Source organism: Lycorma delicatula, chromosome 11 (assembly GCF_047948215.1).
Source record: "Lycorma delicatula isolate Av1 chromosome 11, ASM4794821v1, whole genome shotgun sequence".
Classification (NCBI taxonomy): Eukaryota; Metazoa; Arthropoda; class Insecta; order Hemiptera; family Fulgoridae; genus Lycorma; species Lycorma delicatula.
In genome coordinates this window covers 7,298,965-7,325,504 of record NC_134465.1, presented here as the reverse complement: position 1 = coordinate 7,325,504, position 26,540 = coordinate 7,298,965, and the positions used below count along the sequence as shown (strand labels likewise).

Genomic DNA, 26,540 nt, shown 5'->3' with positions numbered 1-26,540 from the left:
CTTAAAACCTTCCCTGGAATAAAGCAAATGCATTTTGGAAATTTTAAAGGGATCAGTCAGTTGGTTCTTTATGATGCTGATACAAACAAAGAAACTCTCAAATTTTATATAAGACGAATACACGCGCGTGAGCGCGCACACACAAATCTTTTAGCAATTTCAAATTTGAAAAATTGTAATAATCAAAGTAATTGTGATATAATTTGTAACCAAATTAATACAAATTTTATTTAACTTCAGTAACAACAATAACAGCACCACTTGAGAAAATGCTGTATCTTAAAACAAGAATGTTTTTTTATGTCTAATTATACATATTTTAGATTGACATGGCTTTTAAAATGATAAAATATGTGTTATTCATAAATAATGGAGAAAAACACACAAGATATAAAAGAATGAAGAGAAGCAAATATTTACTAATACTGCAGTAAATGCATACAACAGATTGGTCTAGCAAAACATCTATATCCCGTCAAAGTCTAACTGCTAATTTTTTTTTTTATTTTAAATAATTATGTTACCAATTAAAAAATTCATTTTTTTATTGAGGTTAGAACAAGTTTTATTTATAATTTTAAAATAAAATGAAGAGAAGATAGGGATAGGAATAAACATGTGGAAGTCTACTGGGATCAATACATTAGTCAACGGGCTAATTGGGAACTGCACTTTCAATAACAGGTTGTTCTAGCAGCTCCCAAAGGATAACTCATGTAGCAGCTACTCCCTAAATACAGATAGCAAGCAATTAACTACCCAATGGATAATTTCAACCGGCGTTGATTAACGCCTATGTTCATCAGAAAACAGTTTATAAGACAATGTTTAGACTACTGACCCTTAACCTTATTCTAAGTAATTTATTTTTTTTTGTATCATAACTCCTCAAAAATAAAAATATGGTATTACTCACCAGCTGGACAAAATCTACCCTCAGGCCCGTCGAATACAGCTAGATTATTTTTAACAGGTATTGTATCGTCTTTTAATGTTAAATGTGCCGGTTGATCACCCTCATGATTTGTACCCGTTAATGCAACTGATGATAAAAGATCAAAACTAATAACACCATCTGGTTTTGGATAATCTATCGGTTTGGCTTCTTTAGCAGGTTTTAATCTTTTATAATCTGGATCTGAAAAAATAAAATAAAGCAAATGTGACAGAAGCTAAAATTTCAGATATTTAATAAAAAATTAAGGCAATAAAACAATTTTTATATCAAAAAACATGTATTTTTTTCTATGGACAACGTAAAAGGATCTGATTTACAAATAGACATTTAACTCTACTGCATTCTCTAGCTTAGGTTAGGCTTTTTTCCATAATTTCTAAAATGGAATTAAGAATTTTTAGACAAGCCCACAAAATGAATTTCCCATACCACCTATATCAAATAAGGAGCCAATAGTCTTTTTAAATTTTTTTTAATTTAAAAAAAAATGCAAATATTTCTTCATTTAATTCTTTAGGTTATATTTCTTTATTCAGATTAGATAAATTTTCCTTAACTATTTTTTTTACACTTTCAAAATATTGTAATAATGAAACTATTATTTAACAAGAAGCAGATTAGATTTTTCCCGTTATCTATTATAACATATTAATACTTGATAAGACTAAAATTAGACAAGATACAACTGGTATCAAAACTACAAAGTTATTGTATTTCTAACAAATTTATTGCAAAATTTGTTTATTTTGAAAAGCAAGATCATCCTTTCTATCACATTCCTTCTTGTTTTATTCATTTAATCTGTTAAATGAGTTTAATTTATTACCTCCTTGTACAAAGTACAAAGGAGTACAATGCGAAAAATGTCAGATTTCAACCAAAATATCCATTTTGATCATCCCTGAATCCATTTTGACTAGTTCAGCGTGATGTCTGTACTTATGTATGTATCTCACATAACTCAAAAATGATTAGCCATAGGATGTTGAAATTTTGGATTTAGAACAGTTGTGCACCTCCCCTTTTGATTGCAATCAACTGGACCAAAAGTGTCCAAAAAAAGCCCAAAATCCAAATTTTTTGGATTTTGGACTTTTTCTTAACTGCAGTAATAAGCCCTCATTGAGAACTTTTCAACGATATATCATGAGTAGAGTACTTATTTTCATTGGTTTCTATGTTATAGTCAAAATTTTAATTAATGAAATATTTAGATCTTAGAAGAGAAAGGCACATCAGTTCGAATCCAACTTCATCTCTTGTTTTTTAACTGTTTTTTTTTAAATTTAAATATATTGATTTATTAATAATTACTAACCTCTGATTGTAAAAAAATGCGCTTAAACAGAAAAAAGTTATCACATAAACTACAATTAGTTGTAAGTATACATCAAATGCATTCATAAACAAAAGTATATTTTTGCAAGAAGGAACTTCTGGGATAAGAAAACGTATACAAGCATGGTTCCTCACAATAAATTTTAATAAACAATTCTGTTTACAGCACATCAACTGTGTCACTTGTGGAGATATATTTCTTTCATTCTATTACAAAAATATATCAAAATATAAATAATGTGGTATCTGAACAAGAAAATTAAAAAATAACATTTCAGCACAAGAAGGTTATGTATAACAAAAATTAGGTGATAGTGATGTTAAAAATTTCTTCAGTTGCCAGAATGTTTATCTTATTTCAATTTCCAGGATTCTGCTCACCAATATATCTCACATGCCATAAACCCAACAGTTACAGCATATTTCTGTTTATCAGATACAAATCAATTGAATATAAAAATACTTTGAGCACTATATTATTTTTCTTTTATTGTGGATATATTACATTCAATTGTAGATAATTTCAGCAATTTAATGTAACCATCTGCTTCTGTATATACATCTCTTCTATTACAAAGATTATAAGGTTAATATCCTTTTTTTACATTTTTATTTTCATTGTATGTGTTTTGTACTGCAGTGCTAATTTTAAATCTACATGGGAGGAGAAAACAGGTTATTCTTTCACTTTAAGTAAGTCACAGGATTTGAAAAATCAGGGAATTGATTAAAAAAAGTTGCATTTGATTTTAGAATCAGTGAAACTAATGATTCAAAGAAAGAATAACCGACTGAACTCGAAGTCACATTGTTCCATCATACGAATGAATATCATATCATACATAAATGAATCCGCGTTTATCTTAAAAAAAAGTATATTTCTTTATCATAATTTAACCGAAAATATTAATTATACATGCATATATAAATGGGTTTACTAATAATATAATTAAGAATTACTTATAAACATTAAGATGTGCTTTCCATTAACTGGCTTTCAACATATATCGATGTCCAAGTTACTTACAAGAAAGTTTTATATTGCAATTAATATTATATAATAAATAACTGTTGACTATTTCAAAATATTTTAAAGGAAAAAATTGAATTAATACAAAATAATATAAATGTTATATTCACCTCCATGTTTAAATGTCCAAGGTTCATGTCCTTTAATCAACAGACTAAAACCTGAGTATGCCATACCACCAAAAAGTCCAATGGGATTATGAAATGATGGTCTAACATTTCTAACTTGTTTCAATTCTGACCAGATCCAGCTGTTCTTAATTTTATCTGCATATGAAACCGGTTCAGGAGCTGGAAAAAAAACAAGATGGAAAATTAAAAAAGATGTAAATAAATATATAACAAGCACTGCTTTTATTCACTCTAGCGTCAGCTGATGTTATCACTGATGGTTTTTCTTAATAAAGAAAATTTACCCACAGTAACATTAATAATATTTACTGCACTTTATGATAAAAGTTTCAAAAACGTTACGTAAATGTACTAGGCTTGCAAAAATTAATAGTTTTGTACAATTTAAATGTAATTAATAAATTATTCATAAAAAATTTCTCGGCTGAAGAGTTTTAAAGATTCAAGAAATTAATACTGTTACCTTATACAGATTACACAAAATTATACTGTTGTCTTATCAAAATTATACTATTGCCTTAAATTTCATTGGTTAATACTGAATTAAACATCATTAGAGTATATGTTGTTAAGCATCATAACTACAACAGTTTGCAACTTGACATTAGTCACAAGTCATTTTCTAAAATAGTACAACTATCCTTAAGAATAATGAGCATTCCATACCATGCTCGCTAAAAAAAGGCAAAAAACTAATTATTTTCCTGTTGGCTTCTTCACTCAGCCGATAGATAGTCATGTACCATCATGCCATCGCTTACAGAAAAATAGATGATATTCATTTATGCAAGCAACACTTTCATTCTGTTTACCACAGGGACTACATACAGTAACATTGGTCTGACAGAAAGCAATTTTGACTAGCGCCTCTAGTATTTAAGATGCTTTATGTGCATCAGTAATAAGAAACACTGGGACATGTAGCGTAAAAATTAACACAATCCTTTCTGTAGTAAAACAATATATTATATACATTGTTTCAATTCAACACGGAATTTTAACATTAGTCTTAATACAAAAATCAAGAGAACAATTACCAGTAGTTTTAAAAGATGCTGATTCATTAGTTACGGTTTCAAAAACACTTTCAGCTGCAAGCATACCAGATTTCATGGCATTATGTGTACCTTTTATTTTAGGTACATTTAAGAAACCGGCAGTGCAACCGATCAAACAGCCACCCGGAAATGTTAACTTTGGTATAGATTGAAAGCCACCTTCATTCAACGCTCTTGCACCATATGCTATCCTATTAAAACAATAAAAGAACTAAATTAATGAAATACATTACTGGATCATATACATAAAAAAACTGTAACTCTATTTTCTGAGGAAATAACATACACCACTGAAAACTCACGATCATGAGGTCGATTATTAGTACAGATCTTGAATTCTAATAAGATAAAACCATAACAGACATAGAAGCTACAGCAATATCCTAGATTTCAGACGATTCGATTATAAAAAATTTAACAAAATTATTGGATAAAACAGAAACTTTTCAACTAGAATTCAACTACTGAAACAAAATACCCTATTTGTATTTTTTTTCATACACCACCATTAGAGATCATTCCATATAGAATGATTCAAAACCTTTACTTTGTAAAAAAGAAAATTCCAAGAAAATTGCTGTAAAGCTTAAAATATTATAGTATAAAAAATTTGGTTCAGCTTAAACTTGAAACCAAAGTATTCAAACTTGAAACCAAAGGTTTTTTTTTAAATACATATGAAAATATATTTTTTTACCCTCATGAAATATCAAGTCGGTAATGAAAATCCATACAACATAAAAAAGCAGTAATTCTAGTATTTCTGTACAGTTATTGTACTGAAATATTTTTTTCCTTTATAATAAACAATACCACAAAAGAGATTGAAAAGCATGTAGCCTTTTATAACTTTTGACAGGTAATTAAAACAAATTGTAGAAATTAATGAAGGAAAAATTCATTTACAACCATTCAATCAACTGTCCGCTGCAATATAATCATTTATCTTCTACATCCAGTCATTTCTCATTGATAAAAACATTAGGAATTACTGTTTCAAAATCCTTCAGGCTATTTAATCTGAATTATGGATAAATAATAATTTTAATTTAATTGTAATTAGCAATTTTAATTTTATATTTATTAGAATTGTAGAAATTAGATTTGATTTTATTTATATTTCAGATAATTTAATAGTTTTAAAATATTAAAAAGTGAAAAAAAAATTAGTCATATAAAATATTATAACTCTTGTTACATTTTCAACAAATACATGTTCATTTGTATACATAATAAAATAAATACAGTAAGTTTAATCTGTTCAAATATTTTTTACTTTAATTTAATATATATGTTGTCTTACAATAATATAATTCTTATGTTTTGTTACAAGAAAGATAAAAAATGTAAGAAATGAAAATCTTTTATTTTTTACTATTCTAATTTCTATATATAGAGCAAGCAATTCAAAATAGTGCAGCAATAGTTCCAGACATTAATGTAAGCAAAAATGTTTCTATAAATTTGTCTGGAAATGCTTTCTTTTCAAATTAGACTAACAAAATATATTCGCTCTAATTTCTGCTCTAAAAGTAAAATGCAATAAAACTGAAAATCTTGCAACCAAAGTTAAGGGATAAATTTGATGGTTTTATATTCTTTTGATCTGAAAATTGAATAAAACAGCAACAAATCAGTACGATCCTTTCAATGGAAAGGATTTTCTACAGAAAACATTTCACTTGATAAGTAACATTTGGTTTCATTATAACATACAAAGCGCAACACAACCGACTGAGCAGTTTTAAGGTGTTATAAAAAAGTAATGGGTGTATATAGAGAATTTTTTTTTTATTTTCTAAGTTAGCAGTACCATTTAGTAATGATTAAGTTTTGAAAATAATGTCCTCAAGATGGATGCCATTAGCAGCAACACATTGGTTGGAGACACACTTCTGGTCTCTGAAGATTTGTACAGCTCATTCACACATATTGTAGGGGTAAGGCATCAACTTCTTCAATAATCCACCCCCTTAGGTCTGGTACAGTGTGAGGGTGACAATTAAACACCTTTTCCTTCAGATATTCCCAAAGAAAGAAATTACAAATGCTCAAATCAGGTGACTATACACACCATCCCACATCAAGTTCCCCAATCGCTCTTCTTCAACAATCTTTTCCATTCTGAGCTGCAGAAAATTTTACATTGAGACATAACGTTTGGAATTCAGTCAAGGTCATGCTGTCCTCCTCAAAGTAGTATGGCACACAATTAGGTTAGGGAAATGTAGCCGTCTTTTGTAAATAATTCAGGGGTTATTTTCAGCCCTGTAGCGGGAAGTTTGCTTACTCACAGCCCTAATGAGGTGAAAGTGTGACTTGTCACTATTGAAGAAAGCTGCCTCGGGAGTGATGTGTACAAGTATTTGTTCAAACAGATTTTAGCAGTCGGCATAGTCTGCTGGGCTCAATTCTTGAGACCATTAATTTGAAGGGTTGAAAATTCACATCAAAATGCAGAATCCTTCTCAAACTGCAGTCTATATCCCCAAGGCAACAGCATGCCATGCCTCTGAGTAGAACATCTTGGCAATTGCTCAATCACAGCTCTCACCAGCTGCACGTTTTCTTGTGTTCTGATGAACCTATATCAGCCATGTGTACCTCCTCTTAATGTGCTACCAGTTTCCTCCAACTGCTGCCAAACCCAGGACCCAACTGCGTTCGCATTAGGAACGGCACTGTTGCATGGAATGTTCAACGTCACGACGTGCTGTGGTCCAAACCATGTTGGTTACTGAAATGGAGTCACTGACCCCTCTTAACCGCTTAAGTCGGTTCTGCTGCACCTTGTATTAATTGTTAATTTAAACAAATAGCCAATCTTGAAATTTCGTATTAATTACTGGAAGACATATAAACTGCTTTGCCTTTTCAATTGTGAAGAGGTTCATTTACATGTCACTGACAATCTCTGGTAAGTTGCTGGCAAGCCTAGGGCCATATAAATACCACCAAATCCCTCTCTTTGGACCATTCAGAAATTATGAAACCTACAAAAAAATGTTATTAAAATGAAAAATATTGTATACTTAAAATTTTAAAACATTAAAAATTTTATGTAATTAATTGGAAAATTGAATATTAATAAATAAACCAAGATTCTGGAAAAAAAATAATAAACATAGTTACCTTTTACCACCTTCTAGTGTTTTTTTGATAGATGGATGATGCTTAAATTTCTGAAATTCCCTGAATGGACTTAAATAAGGATTTGAATAATCAAGTCCAACAACAAATCCAATTGCAACCAATGGAGTCGGTTCGTTTAAATGGTATAAAAATGATCCTCCATATGTATGGATATCCTGTAGAAAAAAGTATATAAATAATACATGTAAATAAAACAAAAATTAGAACCAGAAATGCAGGAATATAATTTGAATTTTTGGAAATAAAAATATAATTATGAAAACAGGGATTGAGTAGTACACCAGAACTAAAGTTAAATGTTCTACTTTTTTTATAATAGTACTAAAACAAAAAACTGTTGTAGAAAGTACTTGTATACAAAATCACACAAAAAGCAGGAGAAACATTTCTTTCATTATTACTAGTTGTAAGTCATAACAACTTATCCTTCTCTGACATTGTAAAAGCATATCTTGATGCCAATAATGCACATACTGTAACACTTTTTTAGTCTTAAAATTATTTACTCTGAGAATCAATAGATAACAAAATTAAATTAAATAAACGCTGCTTACAGAATAATCAAGCACATTAATACAACTACAACCTATCAAAACCTTTGACAGTAATTTTAATATCAAATACATAAGGAAGAACCTAAGCCATAATATAACAGTAATACAATAAATTAATACAACTTCTGTAAAATAGCTTCTAATATTTATAATAAATTAAGTTATGTAAAAAAAAAGACAATGTGGATGAAAAGATTTTTGTTTAAAAAAACTGTTCTATCCTAGAACATATGATATTTTACTAAATGGCACACAAAAAATTTTATTGCCACTTATTAAACTCTAGTATTCATCCTAACTTAACATTATCCGTAAGTATCTGCTTTTTTTTTCAACCTCCAATCAAGCATCTTAGTAAACATGAATAGGCGGGAGCCAGGACTGTACATCATGTGACTGCAGCCCCCCCCCCCAAACCTCTGCCAATGCTGGCTCCATTACATCAATCTGAGTCGAGCTACGTCTTGAGGTGGACTTTTTGGAGCAGAGGACAACAATAACAAACGAAGTTTATTGTGAATCTTTACGTCGCCGCCACAGAGCAATCCAGAACAAACAAGAGGCATGCTCTCATCTGGCATGGTTTTGGTCCACGACAATGCAACGACTGTGCAAACATGACACAAGACCTTCTCAAACAATTCAGGTAGGAAGTTTTCGACCATCTACCATACAGTCCAGACCTAGCAACTAGTGATTTTCATCTCTTTCAAGAATTGAAAGCATGGTTGGGCAGACAACACTTCCCCACCAACAAAGAACTTCAAGAACCTGTCAAGACATACCTTACTTCACTGGCAGCAAACTACTTTGAAGAGGGCATCAGAAAGCTGATATCACGGTACAATAAATGCCTCAATTGTTTTGGTGATTATGCAGGAAAATAAGTTAGATACTACTCAACTTTTAGTAATAAAATCATTTTGTTAAGTCAATCTATCTTTTTTTTATCGCCCAACAGGAATTGAAATATTTCTCTGATGTCACCTGAACTACTAATCAGACAAGTTGGTTAGTCTCATTTTTTTTATCATTCCTTTATCATCTTTCTCTCTAAAAGTACTAAAGCATCTAAGAGATACAATTAGGTCTTAGATTTCATGAAAGGAAAATCCTGAAATTCACTTCCCTGCGGTAGAGAGGGGGCAACAATTGATGACTATATAATAGTTGGTTGATATATACAAACAGCTATGAAATGAAAGTACTGAACAGCTCCTAGGATAAGGTGCTCCGCCCCTATATATGCCAACAGCCTTTTAGGAGAATGGATGAGTGATAGGAGTTTGGGTCACTCTTTTGCCCTGGGAGTGAGAAATCACCCCCAAAAGTGAAAGAAATTTCTATAGGAAGTCAGTGACATTAGGATACAAAATACCCTGTCTTCTTTTGTTAAACATTCTGGAGGGAAAATGACTTCCCATTTGGATCACCAGGGGAGGCAGCAGAAGGAATGTCATAGAAAAGACAAAGCAATAAGAATAGATACACAGAATCTGAGCAACATTATTGTCATCAGGTAAGTTGGAAAGTTAAATAATGGATACAAATAAATAAAATGCATATAACAGGAATAAGCAAGGTTAGATGGGAAGGAAAAGGAGAGTTGAGGAGTGGTGAAGTTACCTTATATTACTCAGGAACTGAAAGAGGAAAAAAGCAGTTGGAGTAACTGTAAAAAATAACGTAGCAATGGTTCAAAAAGTAATTTATCTGGATGATAGAGTAATGGCTTTAAGGATTGAAAGACTGCCAAAAGATCTAGTAATAGTTACAGTGTACATGCCAACATCAGAGTATGTACAATAACATTGAAGAGTTATTATAGAACGAATGGGATTGCTGTAAAATAATTATGGGAGACTGGAACACAGTGGTGGGAGAAGGCAAAGATGGAAAGACAGTGGTGGGCAGGTTTGGACTGGGAACACAAAATGAATGAGGAGTCAGGCTGGTTCAATTTTGCCAAGAGAAGGATTTGTTCATTACGAATAAGTTTTTTAAGAATCATAAACAAAGAAGATATACTTGGAGAAGACCAATAGATGGATCTCACTTTCAGATAGATCATTTTTTGGTTGAAAATGATACAGAAATGCAGTTACAAGCCAACATGGGAAGTGATCATATTCTATTAATGATGGAAAATGAAGCTACAGAGGAAATGTGGACAAGGATAAAATCATCTATGAGGGAAGCTTCAGAGAAATGGATTGGTTTCTATGAAGGCACCCAGGCAAAGAAACCTTGGTTAACAGAAGAAAGATACGAAAAATTGAAGAAAACAAAAATTATATAACAAAAAAGGAGAATACAACAATTCTACTGAAGACTGAATAACAAATAAAAGAGAGAAACACAAAGTTCGGGAAAGGTGGCTAAAAGAAGAATGTAAAGACATAGAAGATTTAGAAAAGAAAAAGAAGTATGACAACATGTATAAGAAAGTAAAAAATGCCACATGGGAAGAAATCCTACTAATAAATGAAAGAAATTGAGAAAAAAGATTGTAAAAGAGTTTATAAAGAATATGAGATAAAGAAATAATGGGAAGAGTGCATAGAGGTCTTGTATGTAAGGAGAAGAAAACTGGAAACATCGGAAGCTGACGTGGAAGAAGTTATGGAAGAGGAGAAAGGTCCATCAATTTTGAGATCTAAAATTGCTCAACCTATTAGACATGAAGAACAGGAAAGCAACAGGAGTAAATAAACTTCCAAAAGATGAAGGAATAGATGAAATACTGTCAATTTGCAATAAAATTTATGTTAGTGGAGTATGGAAAGAAGATTTTGTTAAAACAATAATGATACAGACACGTACAACAGTTAGAACATAAAAATGTGAAGAAAGTAGCACTCAGCTTGATACAAAGTACTGCAAATAATAATGCTGAGAGTTATGAATAGAAAGTCGATTACAAAAATGGAGGAGAATGGTGAGGAAGAACAGTTTGTATTCAGAAAAGGAAAAGGAACAAGAGATTAATCAGAATGATTGGAGAGAGATGTTTTGAAAGAGGAAGAGGATTGAGCTTGTGTTTTATATATATGGAAAAGGCATTTCACAGAGTAAAGTAAGAAAAGTTATTTATGATTTTGAAAGAAAGGAGTTGATTGGATGGATAGGAAACTCTGATCAAAGAATTGCATATGAAGCAAAAAGCAGCTGTAAGAATAAATGGGAATTTGTTTTTACAAAGTGGGGATGGAGGAATATGAGATGAAAATAAATGTGAGGAAACAAAAGATATGAAGGCGAATGAGAGGGAAGATATGGATGTTGAAACAGCAGAAAAAATCAACAAGTAAAAGGTTATAGATATCTAGGGATAGTACTAACTGAAGACTGGAAAAGTAAAGAAGAGATTAAGACAAGAATTGCAATGGCAAAGGAAGCTTTTTTTAGAAAGAAAAGCCTACTCTGAGCAACATGGATCTGAACCTTAGGAAGAGTTTGGTAAAATGAAATTTTACCAAACAAAATTTGCAAAAGAGAAATTTACAGCTGTAGATTCATACTTTCCACAACATGCCAATATCACTATACTCACTCCATATATTATTATTATCACTCCATATATTATTTTCTTTAAACTTTTACACTGGATTTTCTCGTACTACCTTAATCTTTATAACTTATTAAAGGTCTTTCATAATATAAAACACTATCAAGTAAATCACTACAGGAAATAAAATAGTATAATTACTTACAAGTGGCCATCCAATAGTATGTTCCACTCTTCCAGGAGAATGTACTTCAGGTGTAACTTCCCATATTTCTTTTAAACCGATTCCATATGACTGAGGTTCACAGTTTTCTCTTAATTTAAATTTAGATGACAATTGTTTTGTTAAATGTCCGTGGCAACCTTCTGCAAAAATTGTCACCTTAGCATGCAACTCCATACCCCTTTCAAATGTATCCTAAAATAAAATAAAAATATAAAAAATAAATTAATACATTCATTCAATATAATTTTCTGTTCTTTACCATTAATCTACTATCATCTAAAGGTTTTACTACAATAAATATACGAGAATATTGTATTTATGTGATAATTAACTAGGTGATGTATTTGGTTAATACATAAGGTTAGTTAGGTTTAGGTCAAGGTCAAGGTTAGGTTAATCGTTAATACCTAACGATTTCGTGTACTTAACTTCATACAATATCAACTTAAGTTAACCAACATAACTTAATGCTTGCTTCACTCACTAGCCTTGTATAATTAACATTAAATATACAAATTATATATATACAACTTATTTAAATATAAAAGTGATATTTAAACTAAATACAAAATAGTATCGAATTAAATTAATGATATCTAAAATGGTAATAAATTAATGGAAATCTTCTTCTGAATTTTCTTACCCTATGATTACTTTAGCATTATGAGATCATCATACAAAGGTACAAGTTTACAGATTTATTTTGATTATTTTTCATAATTTATATGGAATATATTACAATACATTATGTATGTACAGTATTTTATAAATACTGTATATCTTGTTTTAACACGTGTTAAATTATGCAGACTTTAATCATTTAATTTTGTAATCAGAATGTAAAATATGTATGATATGGTGGCAACTTGACTGATTTTTTTTTTTTTAATTTTATATTTCATCTGATTTGTCACAAAGAAACTAATAAGGGCAGGAACTCAGCAAAAAGAGGCCTTAGTTAACAGGACTTTATTAATAATGTCTTATCTGTATTTAGAAGTAAGTAGTCAAAATTACATAATTAAAAATTTATAAACAAAAAGAAAAAATTATTCTGTCAAATGAATTACTACTTTTTAAGTAGAAAAATAAAGAATTGGGTTAAACAGTAATTGAAATAAATTGGAAAATCTAAAACCAGTTTAAAACTGTTCATAAGATATTTATTTACATAAAATTTAAAACTAGATGTCTAATCTGATTAAACAATCAGTAGATATGAAGAAATACTATATAAAAAAATAAATAAATGCTTTGAAATTAAATAAGTATTAATTAACAAACAACGATACTTATAAAACAAGTATAACCAAATAGCATTTATAGAATAAAAGTAAAAATAAATTTAAGCAATTTCAATAAAAAGCAGAGTTAGATTAAACACATCTTAAACCATTGAAACCTCCATCTCAGACTATCCAGTTTTATTAATTAATATTTATCATTTTTTTCATCATGTTTTCTTACATTTACTTAATCTTTTTATTCATTTTTTTTAATAGTATTTCTTTAGCTTACACTGATAGCGATTGTTTGACAACAAAAATGGATAAAGGTGTGGATTTAAGCCAAAAAAAAAAAATTATAAACATTTTTATTTTCTTGTTATTTAATAGTATATTTGAATTAAAAATAATAATTTACAAAAAAACTGGTCCCAAGTAACATGGTAAACCACATTTCTTAACAACTAATGGTTTTATAACTTCTGGTACATCTCAGGGGGTAGTTACTAATACATGTATAAAAATTGATAAAGTGGTCAAACATTTGGACCAAACATAACAACAATTTAGCAGTTACATAAAGATGAAAACGTTTTGTTTACATAAACATTATTTGGTATTTTTTAAATTATTTATTGCAAATAAAAGTTAAAGATGGCTAATAGATAAAGGAAGAACGAATAATAGTACTTATACTTTTTGTAAGGATGTGAGTCAATTATCCCTAACCCTATTATTTGAAAGTATTCATAAAAATATCTTATTTACAGTAAATTGTATACATGCAGGAATATATTCACTAAGGAAATCAATTATTCATAGCAGATAACATCAAATGTAACCTATAAATTTATTATTTTTTTCAATATAATATGTCAAGTTTTATGGTAAGTTACTTGTGTTACAAAAAATATTTGAATAATCTTGAGTACACCACAAAATAAACAAAAAAAAGCTCAAAATATATATATATATATATATATAAAACACTGTGCTAAAGAAACTAAAAAGCAATAACTTAACTACCAAACACAGTAAAAGAGAAACCTATAAAAAAACTAATACTAATAGTCGACTTTTGTGGGATTTTGCAGCATCAGTGGGTATATAATTCTGTAATTACATCAATAAACAACAAAAACAAAAAATAAATAAAAACTTAAAATATTAGAAATTAAACAGGCTTATACCAGATGTGTAAATATGAAACCCATAGATGGCCCTAGCTGTCAATGTAGTTGACAGCTAGTTGTCAAACCTCATCTAATTTTTTTCTTTGACAGCTGACAAAGATTTTCAGCTCACAACAATACAAGTTTCATACAACAGCATAGTTTTAATTAGCATTGAACATCTAGAGTTTTGTACCTATAAACTATGATTTGCGAACAGCATTGTTGTTCTGTTACCATTTAAAGAAAACTGCTACAAAATCGCATCAAATTCTTGTCAAAGCTTACGGTGAACATGCTCATGGTAAATCACAGTGCTTTGAGTGGTTTAAAATATTTAAAAGAGGCGATATTGATGTGAGAAACAAAGTACAAGGAAGAACACAGAAAAAGTTTGAAAACAGCAAATTGCAAGCATTGTTGGATGAGAATGACTCTCAAACGCAACAACTGGCGGATCAATTAAATGTAATACAAAAAGTCATCTCCATACATTTAAAAGCCATGGGAAAGATCCAGAAGATGGGAAAATGGGTCCCATCTGAACTGAATGAAAGACAGCAAGAAAACCAAAAAACCACTTGCAAAATGCTGCTTGCCAGGTACAAAAGAAAATCATTTCTCCATCGAAATATGGCAGGTGATGAAAAGTGGATATATTTTGAGAATCCTAAGTGTAAAAGATCACGGGTAACTCCAGGCGACCCATCAACATAGATTTTAAGGCCAAATCACCATGTAAAGAAGACAATGCTCTGTGTTTGGTGGGATCAGAAGGGCGTGATCTATTATGAGCTGCTAAAACCTGGCGAAAACATTAATAATGAATGCTACCAACAATAAATGATCGATTTGAATCAAGCATTGCGAGAAAAACAACCAGAATATCAAAAAAGGCAAAACATAGTGATTTTGCTTTATGATAATGCACCATCACACAGCAAAACTGGTCAAGGAAACGATTGAGGCGTTCAGTTGGGAAATACTTTCACATGCGGCTTACTCACCAGACTTGATACTGTCTGACTACTATTTATCTGCATAGATGGGACACGCACTTGCTAAGCAGCGTTTCACTTCTTATGAAAATGTACGAAAATGGCTCGATGACTGGTTTGCCTCAAAAGAGAAACAGATTTTTGGCATGGCATTCATAAATTGTCAGAGAGATGGGAAAAATGTAGCGATAGGCGACATTTCGAATAAAATATTTTTTATCATTTTCATACAATAAACATGTATTTTCTTTACAAAAATTTCGGTTTCATATTACATACGTGGTAAGGACAGGTTTTTGTTAATAATACATTAATATTCATTACATTTATAAATACTTAGAGCTGGAATTTTCAGTTTATATGCACATAAAAGATTTAATTGATTTTGAAAGAGAGAAATATAGAGAGAGATTAAATAAAACTTTTGACAAAAAAGATAGATCAGTTGAGGAATTAGAAAAAAGAAATAAGTGACACAGTGCAATTCAAAATTTATATCATAAAAATTATAATAAGCCTAATTCTCATAACAGTAATTTTAATAGATATCAAAAACAAGAAACAGGATTAAATAACAATTTTTAGACCTTTACTTCTATATATTTTGATAATAAAGAAAAATTTATAATTTCAAAAAACTTTCAAATTTAACTTAAATGATAGTAACATCTATAATACTATTAAAAATATCACAATCGATATGGAATATAATATTGAAAGATTGGATTTTTTGAATAAGAATCAAATGACAAATGTAATTAGCCGTAATATAAAAAAAGATAATATAATTAATAAACATATGACAACAAAATTTGAGGTAATCAAATTAAAAAATAAGCTTAATGATGATGATCTAATATTATTAAAATCAAATAAGACTAATACACAAATCATTAAGTATAAAAATAAATACAAAAAACGTACGGATCATTACATTAAAGAAAATTATTTAAAAGTTATAAAAAACTAAAAACAAATATTTAAAAATTATAAAGGATTTAATACCTAAATATGAACCAATATCTAAGTATGATAATAAAGTAGGTTATTACTAAAGATTGTAACCATATGTACAATCATCCTCAAAACTTACTGGATTTTTGAAGTTACATAAAATAAATAATCCTATAAGACCATAAATAAATTTTAAAACAGCACCTGCATATTTTATAGCTAAAATGCTTAGAATAAAAATGAATTTGAATATAAACATTGTGTTAAAAATGGTTATGAAGTAATAAATAAGTTAAAATCTATTAAAGCAAACTCTAACAATAAAATTATAAGTTATGATATCACAAACATGTACTCTTATATACCAGTTGATAAAACAACAGAAATAATAAAAAATAATTTAAGGAAACCCCAGTATTCAACTGCATTAATCACTAGTGTAACAAATTTGTCTCCAAAAGTATTTTGAATACAAGAACTAATGTTATTCACAAATAAAAGGTTTACATACAGGTAAACCTTTGACATATTTCTGCAATTATGTCAGAGATTTTTATACAATATTTTGAAAGTATTATAGTTCATGGTATATCGAGTAAACACCACATGCTATTACATATAAGATATGATATTTTGGCATATATAATCCAGTTATAAATACTAGATTACAAAAATATATAAATAATTGTATAAATATAAGATATAATATATAAATAATTTTTAATAATTATAATGATAATTTAAAATTTATGTGTGAAGTGGAAAAGAAAATACATTTTTTAGATATTGAGATTGAAATAAGCAAAACAATGTTATATAAACATCGTTCAATAGAAAACCCACAACAAGCATTACATGTAAATTCTAATCACCCATGGTCACAAAAAATTGGTACATATAAAAACCTAATTTTTAGTTATACATTATACAAGGAACAATAAAACATAGGTGCAATAAAACATATAACAGTATTTAATGATTTTGATAGTAAAATTATAAAGGTATATAAAAAGCAGAGAATAAAGAACCATGATATGTTTCAAAACTGCAACAAGAAAATAAATAACACAGAGATTATTAATAATTTTTTACTTCCATGTATGAAGTAAAGCAAATATTGTGATTGCAAAACTTTTCGATTTTCATATTTTAACGGAAATATCAATCACTTTGACCATCCCTGAATCCATTTTGACTATTTTATGCATGATGTTTGTACATAGCCGCAGGATCTTGAAATTTTGGATTTAGCACTGTTGTAATGTCTAGTTGTGGCACTTCCCTTTTTAATTGCAATCGAAATTAAAATTAAAATTTTAATTAATGAAATATCTGGATCTTAAAGGGAAGGCACAAATTCAAATCAGACTATCTCCTTTTGTTTTTTCTAATTTTTTTTATTTATTTTTTTTAACTTCTCTTTTTTTATTTAAATATATTGATTTAATAATTATTAACTCGTGATTGTAAAAAAAATTTACAATAAATAATAATTCAATGACAATAAAAAAAAAAATGAAAAAAGTTATTAGTGAAATAAAATAAAAATAAAAAATTTGGTGAAAGATCTGATTATTTAATACTAATCGAAAATTATAATTTAGAATCGTATTATTTTTGGGTTTTCTTAGCAAATTCCAATAAAAATTGTATATTTATTTTTGAATTGTATTCAACTTAAAGTGATTGTTGAAAAATATTTTTCACTTGTGCATAATATGTACAAGATTACTGGTGTGTCATATAAATAAAAGTTTATAATAATTAAACTATTCTGTTTAGCGAACTGTATACTGTATGTATGTATGTAGTAAACCTATATACAGGTTACAAATATTAATTTGAACCTTATAGTTTTTATTACTGGATTATTTGGTAAACAATTTATTTAAAGAGTAATCAAGGGACTTTTACTGTAATTTAAAATTTCAGGTAAGATTGTGAATTAATAACTGTATAAATATTTGATGTTAATAAAAACTAATATTTTAGCAAACGTGTAACTGTCCACTTTCACTAAAGAATTGGAGGATCATATCTCACTTTCAAATGAAATAAGATTAAATAAGTGCAGCAAAAAAGTGTATATGTAATTTAATAGACGTACAAGGAATTCATGTGGTGTCCATTTCAGATTTCTTCTTAGAATACAATTATACAAATGAAACAATAAAAAAAATATTATTAATGTTTATGAATAAAAAAAAGCATGCAAACTGAATAACCATATTGTAAAATATTTAGGAATAATAATGATGAAAAGGATTTAAGGGGAATATGTAAAACTAAATGTAACAAAAATTTATATTGGCACAACAGGTTTTTAAAAAAAGATTTATGGAAGATTACAAAAACAGAAAGAGGGGTATGTCTAATATGACCGATCATTTGTTGCAATGTAAGCATAATATTACCGACAGTAAAATTAATTAGAAATTTTGGAAATTTCTAACAATAAAAAAATTACTATACTTGAAAAATATTATATTTATAAATTTAAAGTATGAAATCATTAACCAACAGATCATTTTTAAAGATATTTTAATTAAAGACATAGTGGGTGGTAGCAGTTGGCAACAATGTTTACAAACATAGTATGCAATGTTTTAAATTTACATCATTCCAGTATGGCAGTGAAGTTGTGCTGTTACAAATTTTGTGGTTTGTTAAAGTTCACGTTTTCTAAATTTTTATATGTTTATTTCTTTGTTGATGTAATTATGGAATTATATACCAAATGATGATGCGGATCCTGTGAAAGTCAACTATTGGTATTAGCTTTTTTTTAGGTTTTCCTGTTACTGAATTTGGTGGTTAAATTGTTTTTTGATATAAAATATATACAGGAGCATATGGACAAAATGGTTAATAACTTTGTCTATGGCTGCCTATTTGCATCCTTTTTCATCTTTGATGATCTCCTTCTAAGTCCTGTGCAATGTTGTTCTGCAAACATCATCTTTATCACTTAGGCAGTCTTCTCCCACAGATTTGGATTAAGCTTTCTTGAATTATTAGCCACGTACCTCGAGTTAAAATAAATAACTATAATCCCAACTCAACCCTAACTTTAAGTACTCGGTATGCTTGCAGATCTTCCTTCAATATTTACAAGTTTAAGAAATGAAGCATTCTTAGACTTTCAATAAAAACAGCTGCTATAAATAAATTGTGAATATTTCAGTAACTAAAAACTTTCTTGAGAAAGTTCAAATAATTTAGTAAAAATTTCATTCATATTTTTAAATCTGTTGAGGAGTTAAGAGGAAATACAAACATCCACTTTGGAGAACTATTGGAGTTAAATTTGGCTATGTAATTTTCTACTAACTTCCTGTAAATAATTTTACTAATTTAAAATATTATAATATCCTTCAAGTTTTATAATAAATATAACAAACTAGTTACGATTATTTTATTCTAATCCGATAATAAGAGATTTTAATTAGTCAATCTTTTTCAGTTTAATTTAAATTGTTTTGGTCAATTAATTTTTCATCTATCAATTAAAATTCAAATAAAAACATAATTAACATTATAAGTAAAACACTATTTTGATGATGGGAAGGGGAAATCTATTTTAAAACTAGTATATGAAACATATAAGCAACCAATAGTCATACAGCAAAGAACTAATATTTAATCATTATTAATTAATTTATCGCTGCACGATTATTTTCAGCTATTATAAATATTCTTTATCTTAAACAACCTTCAATTCAATTTCCTTCGTTTACCAATCTGTTCGTTGTTTATATATTAATAACTTTTTAAGCTTTCTATTAATTTAACTAATATAAAATGTACTTCTAAATAATTAGATTTAAGTCTTTAAGATCTGTTTAATAATTTTTATATATAATTATAATAAAAATAATAATGGAAAACTTTAAATACTTATAAAAGAATAAATTTTAAAATAATTTTTGTTAACACATTTTAGTGAGGATAAGTGAGATGTTAAAATAATAACAAAAATACTATAAAGTATTAAGACTCATGGTGATAATCAGTCAAGTAAAACTAATAATAAGTTGATTTATAGGTGGAAAAGAGATTCAATTTAAAAGCAAACAAAAGGAAAATAAAGATGATGAAATATAAAAAAATGAGGATAATAAAAAGTAATATTAGACCATACCTAAAACATCATAGAAAGTTTTTTACTGGTAAGTAATGTTACAAAAGATGAATAAAAAACAACTACAGGCATCAAAAACCAACTTACCCAAAACAGGAAAGCTTTTAAGGAAAAACAAATAAAATTTACTGGCATAAAAGATAAATTTTGGGTTTAAAAAATATCTATAGAAAATATTTTTATGATATACAGTATATACCTCGACAATGAAACAGGAAAAAACAACGAAAGCTGTAAAAAAAGTACAAAGGTTTTTCAGATACAGCATTATAAATAAATGTTAAAATTTATGTGGACTGACGTACATAAAATGAAGAGTTCTAACCCAGTTGTCACATCAATTCAGCAAATTTCCAAGCAAAAATCATACATGTCTATGAAAGTTTAAAAGTTCATATGTTTCACAAACATCCACTTCATTGTATCTAACCGTTTGATATTATATGGCAAAAGCCTTTGGTGTCACAGGGACTTATTTCTTTGAACAAGAAGGAACATTAGTGACAGTTAATTCATTGTGCAACATCATACTGCTGCATGATTACTTCATTTCAAAACTTGACAGGATAATGTTACCACTGGGTGGTTTCAACTCTCTATGTTGTAACTGCACACACAGCAAGGAATACAATGGCTGTTGTAAAGTGAAATATTTTCAAAAGGAGTGATTTTTCATCATAGTTTGCATGGAGACTTCGTCACCAATATGTCTGTATTTGATTATTTCCTTAGGACCACTTCAAAAGTACATATTTTATTAAGAACTGTTGGAAAACTGAAAACTAATATTCAAGACAAATCAATAGCAATTTTAGTAGAAATGATGGGTATACAATTTAAAGTTTTAAATTCACGCTAAAGAGTAGCAAAAATTTTAATTTTAAATTCACAATTGGGGAGTACTTATATTTAAATAACATACTCTTTAAGGTAAGCATAAAGAACGTTTTTCGTTCAAAATGATTACATAAATTTTTCAACTTAAAACTGACAGCCTGAATACATATAAAAGTTATCTCTATTCCTGCCATACTCTGTATTTTAGTATTTTCAGAATACGATTTAAAATCTCAGGATATTAATAAATTAAATAATTTTCAGTTAATTTCCATATTTTTAATAAAAATTCATAAATTTGGTGAATAAACTGCTTAAGCTAGATCTGATATTTAACATATCAGATCTGGTATTTAAGCTAACATATTTAAACTAAGCGCCCTTCTGTATTCAAGGATGGGTTAATTGATCATGTGTAATATCATTTGCTACTCTTTAAAAAAAAAACTAACATCCTTGGGAGAATTATAGGCTTTCTTATAGGCTTTCCAGAACAGTTTAACTTTAAAAAAATGTTATTCTGTTCTGCACAAGGCTTATAACACTTGAAACTGTATAGTATAATTCACATACATAAAAAACAATTGAAGAGTTATTGGGTAAAATAGTGGAAAGGAAGATGTATGGAATCTGATACTGAAAAAAAAAAATACAAATAAATTGAGGTGTTTAGGTCATTAAAGTGTATGGTAAAAGAAAGAGAAGAAAAAATGTCTTCGATTATAAAACAGGAAGTAAAATCAATTGTAAGATAGTTCTAGAAAGAAATGACCAACTGTAATGTTAGAAAATGTTCAGAGAAGATGTGGAAAAACAAATAAAAATAAAGGCATCTCATCCACTCAACAACCCAAAACCAAATGCTTATGTAATAGGATGTTACCATGAGTAAAAAGATTACTCATCTTCAGTGATTAAATACAACTGAAAAGTGTTTTAAAAAAAAATGAATTATTTAAATTTAATTACCTTAGGTGAACCATCTTTTGCTATTCCGACATCATTGGTAGCAATTCCTTTAACGCTTCCGTCGTCGTGGTACAAAACTTCAGATGCGGCATAACCAGGATAAATTTCTACACCGGCTGCCTCAGCTTGTTCACCTAACCATCTTACTACATGCCCTAATCTAACTACATAATTACCATGATTATCCATCGGCATACCTACAAACACATACAGATGAAAAAAAAATTAGTAAAGTACAAATGAAAAATAAAATCAAATATAGATACCAAAACTGTAAATGTTATAAAGGATTTTTCAGTTACATAAAAAAAATATATTAACACGTAGTTTTGTGAACAGCCATAGAATACTCAGTTTCACAACAGCAGCTACTATTTTTCTTAGTAAGAAGTAATGGAGAAATACAATGGAGTTTCTAAAAAGTTACTTACACATGGTTTTCTCTGCTCCCAATATTATCTTCTCCTAGCATTTATTTTCTCAGCAGCAATCCATTAGATATTTGTTTACTATGTTTTACTCAATCACTAAGCCTATTAATCTCCAAGACCATTCTACTACTAAATAAAACTGTACTTCAGTACCCTTAATCTAACTAAACAAGAGTTTAATGAAATAAAAAATAGCATTTGATGAAAGACCACATCATGATTTGATATCAATCATTTATCTTCACACATGCAACAAAACTAGATGTATAAACTGTGGAAAAAAGTAACTACTTGTTCAAATATAATTGCTTATTTAAATAAACTCAATACAGTATTTCAAATAATGTATAAAATTTGATAATTCTTTATCAGTAAAAAAGTACAGTGAAAATAGACTAAATGACTGACACAGCTTAACAATAATTATAATTTTGGAAAAATAAGTATTGTAAAAAAAAAAACAAAACAGAAAAGGCACACACGAACTTGTTGGCAAATCACATAACATATTTCAAAAGCGCCTAGATAAAAGATAAACTGAGAACAAATATTGTACAGCAAGCATCAGGATCTCCATGATCCTCAATTTTGGCACTTACAGTCGATGAAAAAACCTTTTTCCCTTTACAAAATAATGCTCACTTATTTACAATGTGCAAAAAATTACAAATAGAAGGATAAAAATAATAAAAGAAATAATTTTCAAGTCAAATTTATAATTTTTTTTTATAACTAGGGTTTATAAAATTAAGACAATGTATCTTGAAAATTCTTTCTATAATCATCCTAAACAGGATTGGTACACAACTCGAGAAAGAACTAGAAGAATACCAGGGAAGTTTCAGACCCTGGAAGACTGTTCAGACCAAATCACGAATCTCAAGCTAATAATGGATTACAACAGGAAAAGAAACAGAAACATGATCATAACATTTTAAGATTTCAAGAAAGGAGTATGCCATTTTAATTCAAAAAATGATCAGTGCATCACCTATTTTGGATTTTGATGATATATGGTGCATTCATTATAACTATCCACCTTGCAGTAGAAAAAAGAATTATTTTATACTTTTAAAAAAATTATTTTCTTGAGTAATAGACTATTTTGTAACTAGCCAACAGGTAAAAACAGCCATTTTTGTTACTTTATCAATCAGCTGTAGTGTTCTTATTTTGCAGCGTACAGAGGGTCAACAGATTTTTGGAAAGAGTAAAGATGGAACTTCATGTTAGTGTAATCAAAATTCATTCTGTTACATAACCAAATCTTGTAATGTTTACTGAAGTTACGTTTAAATATTATTGTTTATTCAAATTTTGGGTCAAAATAAATAATGAAGGGCTTAGGGTAACAGGCCTGTTTTATACCTTTTAACTCCTAGGTACTAGTGTACTTTTAAAAAAAAAATTGGGCTGTTACCTAGTGTCCTTCATTAAAAAAAAAAAGGTGGCCAACTCGTAAGATTTTGAAAATGCCTCGTTTTTTGGGGCCCAAAAACCACATGTGGGACAGATGGCAATAATTTGAAATTTTTACAATAGAAATTCTTTTTATGTAAGTTAAAACCATATAAAACTTATTTTGTTACTCAAAGGGCTTGATGAGTAATGAAGCCAACAAAATCGATAAAAACACAGTTCCTTCTAAACGTAAACAACGTATCCAAAAATACTAATGTTATGTACTTTTTCAGATTAAAAAAATTACAACTAAACTCATTAGAATGAATATATTGATAGTTAATAAATAGTCAATTACAGAATGATAAATAATTATTACAAAATGGTAAACAATTGAAATACATTAACAAGTTGTTCAATTCACTTTTACCTTATTTTACTCCTGTTAATGGAAGTTGTAAATAAATCTTACACTTTTTGATAACAAACTTAACTAACATAACGTAGAGCTCCTGCCATTTTTTATTGAGTAGAACTGACAAGTCCTCATTCATTTTTGGTGCAATGTTGTGTCCTCTTCCAATAGTTGACAGAAAAAGCTCTGAAAGTGTGAGAATCATTAAAATTTTTTCCATTTGAACCAATGTTTGATTATCCCTCAATGATTTCTTGAATGAAGTACAAGACCCTGCAAATTGAAAAGGTGTATTCGATAATCCTCTTCATTTTCATGTATTTTGACTTCAATGACTTTGCCTAACCACCACTTGCCATCGTATATGCAGCAGACATAATTTTTACATTTTGGCTTTGGTAAACCTATAAAACAATCAGAAATACTAATATCCTTGTGTACCGATACTAACATAAATGTTTCTGACTCAGAGATCACTCGGACTTTCAGAATACATTTCTGACTTCTTGGACATAACTGTGAAAGTTCCTTGTTTCTGGGTCTGTTGTGATTACCTGATAACGAGGACTGAGGTATTATTCAGTTTCTTTAATATTTTTATTAGAGCAGAAAATAAACATTATGTTTTTAATATTGCCTTTATAATAATTGTGTATTTCAGAAGATGTAACAATTTGATTGTTGACTGTCCTTTGAAGGCTTGCATTAGTCACAGTCCTTTTTACAGTTCCAATATGGTCATCACATGGTCCTTTTCCAAGGAATGAGCCAAAAAAATGACATTCAGCTGTGATTTCAAAATCTTCTTTATGGTAGCACAAATTTGTGAAATTTTTTTGTTGTTATGCTTGGCTGAGGAGCCATCAGAAAAAAAAATGTTTAACTTAGGGCAACAGTGTTTTAACTTCATAGCTTGCTTTTGGAAGCAGAAGAACGGTGTAGTATTGCGCTTCACGTACTCACTATTGACACAGTAGCTTTGGATTTGTAATTTTCCTTCTTTTTAAAAATATATGAGAAATGGATGTACAGTGGCATAGGTTTCAGGTTTTTCACCAGTAATATGACTGGACTTCATCCTGTATCAAAAAAAGGAAAATTTTGAGAGAAGTCTCCCATTACAATACATCCACCCTCCTACAAGTTTTCCTTTTTAATGTTGAGGAAATTAGCTTCTTTTTTTCCAAAAAAAAATTATGCCTTTTTAGATTACTTAAATTTTCAGCAAGTTTATCTATGTATTCTTGAAATGGAAGAATTTGAGTAGTTAGTTAACAACGGTCAACAGAAACCCACAGTTTGAAGATAATTTCAAAATCAAAATCATCCCACCTCTCTTGCAGTAATGTGAGTACTTCATTAGTGTCTGGACATTTTTCACATTCTGACAGCTTGCACGTTTCATTCTATACCACATACCATGGTTGAAAGGAGAATTTTATAATCAAATTTCATTTTTAGAACAGATAACATGAATTTTATATTTTGGTATGTGACACACACACAGAGAGCAAGTACCCGACCCACCAGCCAGAACAAAAAATTTAGGTCTTAAATCACATCTTATCAATGTTATTCGCTGTTCAGTAAACTCTAAAATATTGTACAATACTGAATATCTAATGCAAGTCATTTTGTGACATACTGTTTCAGTGTGAATGCCAGTTGAACACTCCATAATTTGTTTTCATAAAATGCAAGAGTTCTTACAATAACAATAAAGTTAGTATAAATTATAAAACTACCAATTGCACCTACTTTGTCTTACCCCAGGTTCTCTATAGCTAAAATAAAAATTTTTCTATTAAGAAAATTGAAAATAAAAGATATCACATAAAAGAGAAGTTCACTGCTAATAAAATTACTATATAAACAAGTGTACATTACCTAACCACAGCATTAACACTAGCAACAATATAACATATCACATTGAAATCAGAACAGTAACTGAGCCTTCTACAATGTTTACAATCAGAATTATGTACGTTCAGAATAAACCATATAAAATAAGTTTTATATGGTTTTAAATTACACAAGAGG

The 26,540-nt window shown here is 28.9% G+C and overlaps 1 protein-coding gene across 2 annotated transcripts in view; it reads right to left on the bottom strand.

The window, feature by feature from the left end:
• Window positions 1-26,540, bottom strand: part of Etf-QO (electron transfer flavoprotein-ubiquinone oxidoreductase) — an 88,846-nt gene that overhangs the window by 23,177 nt on the left and 39,129 nt on the right. For both annotated transcript variants that reach the window (XR_012758306.1, XM_075378907.1), the window contains exons 5-10: window positions 22,254-22,450; window positions 11,936-12,148; window positions 7,648-7,823; window positions 4,495-4,706; window positions 3,437-3,616; window positions 917-1,138 (exon numbers count right to left, since the gene is read on the bottom strand). Coding sequence is in view for 1 of the 2 variants with exons in the window: in XM_075378907.1 (XP_075235022.1) it covers window positions 917-1,138; window positions 3,437-3,616; window positions 4,495-4,706; window positions 7,648-7,823; window positions 11,936-12,148; window positions 22,254-22,450 (1,200 nt within the window). In the remaining variant the exon portion in view is untranslated. The remainder of the gene's footprint in view (window positions 1-916; window positions 1,139-3,436; window positions 3,617-4,494; window positions 4,707-7,647; window positions 7,824-11,935; window positions 12,149-22,253; window positions 22,451-26,540) is intronic.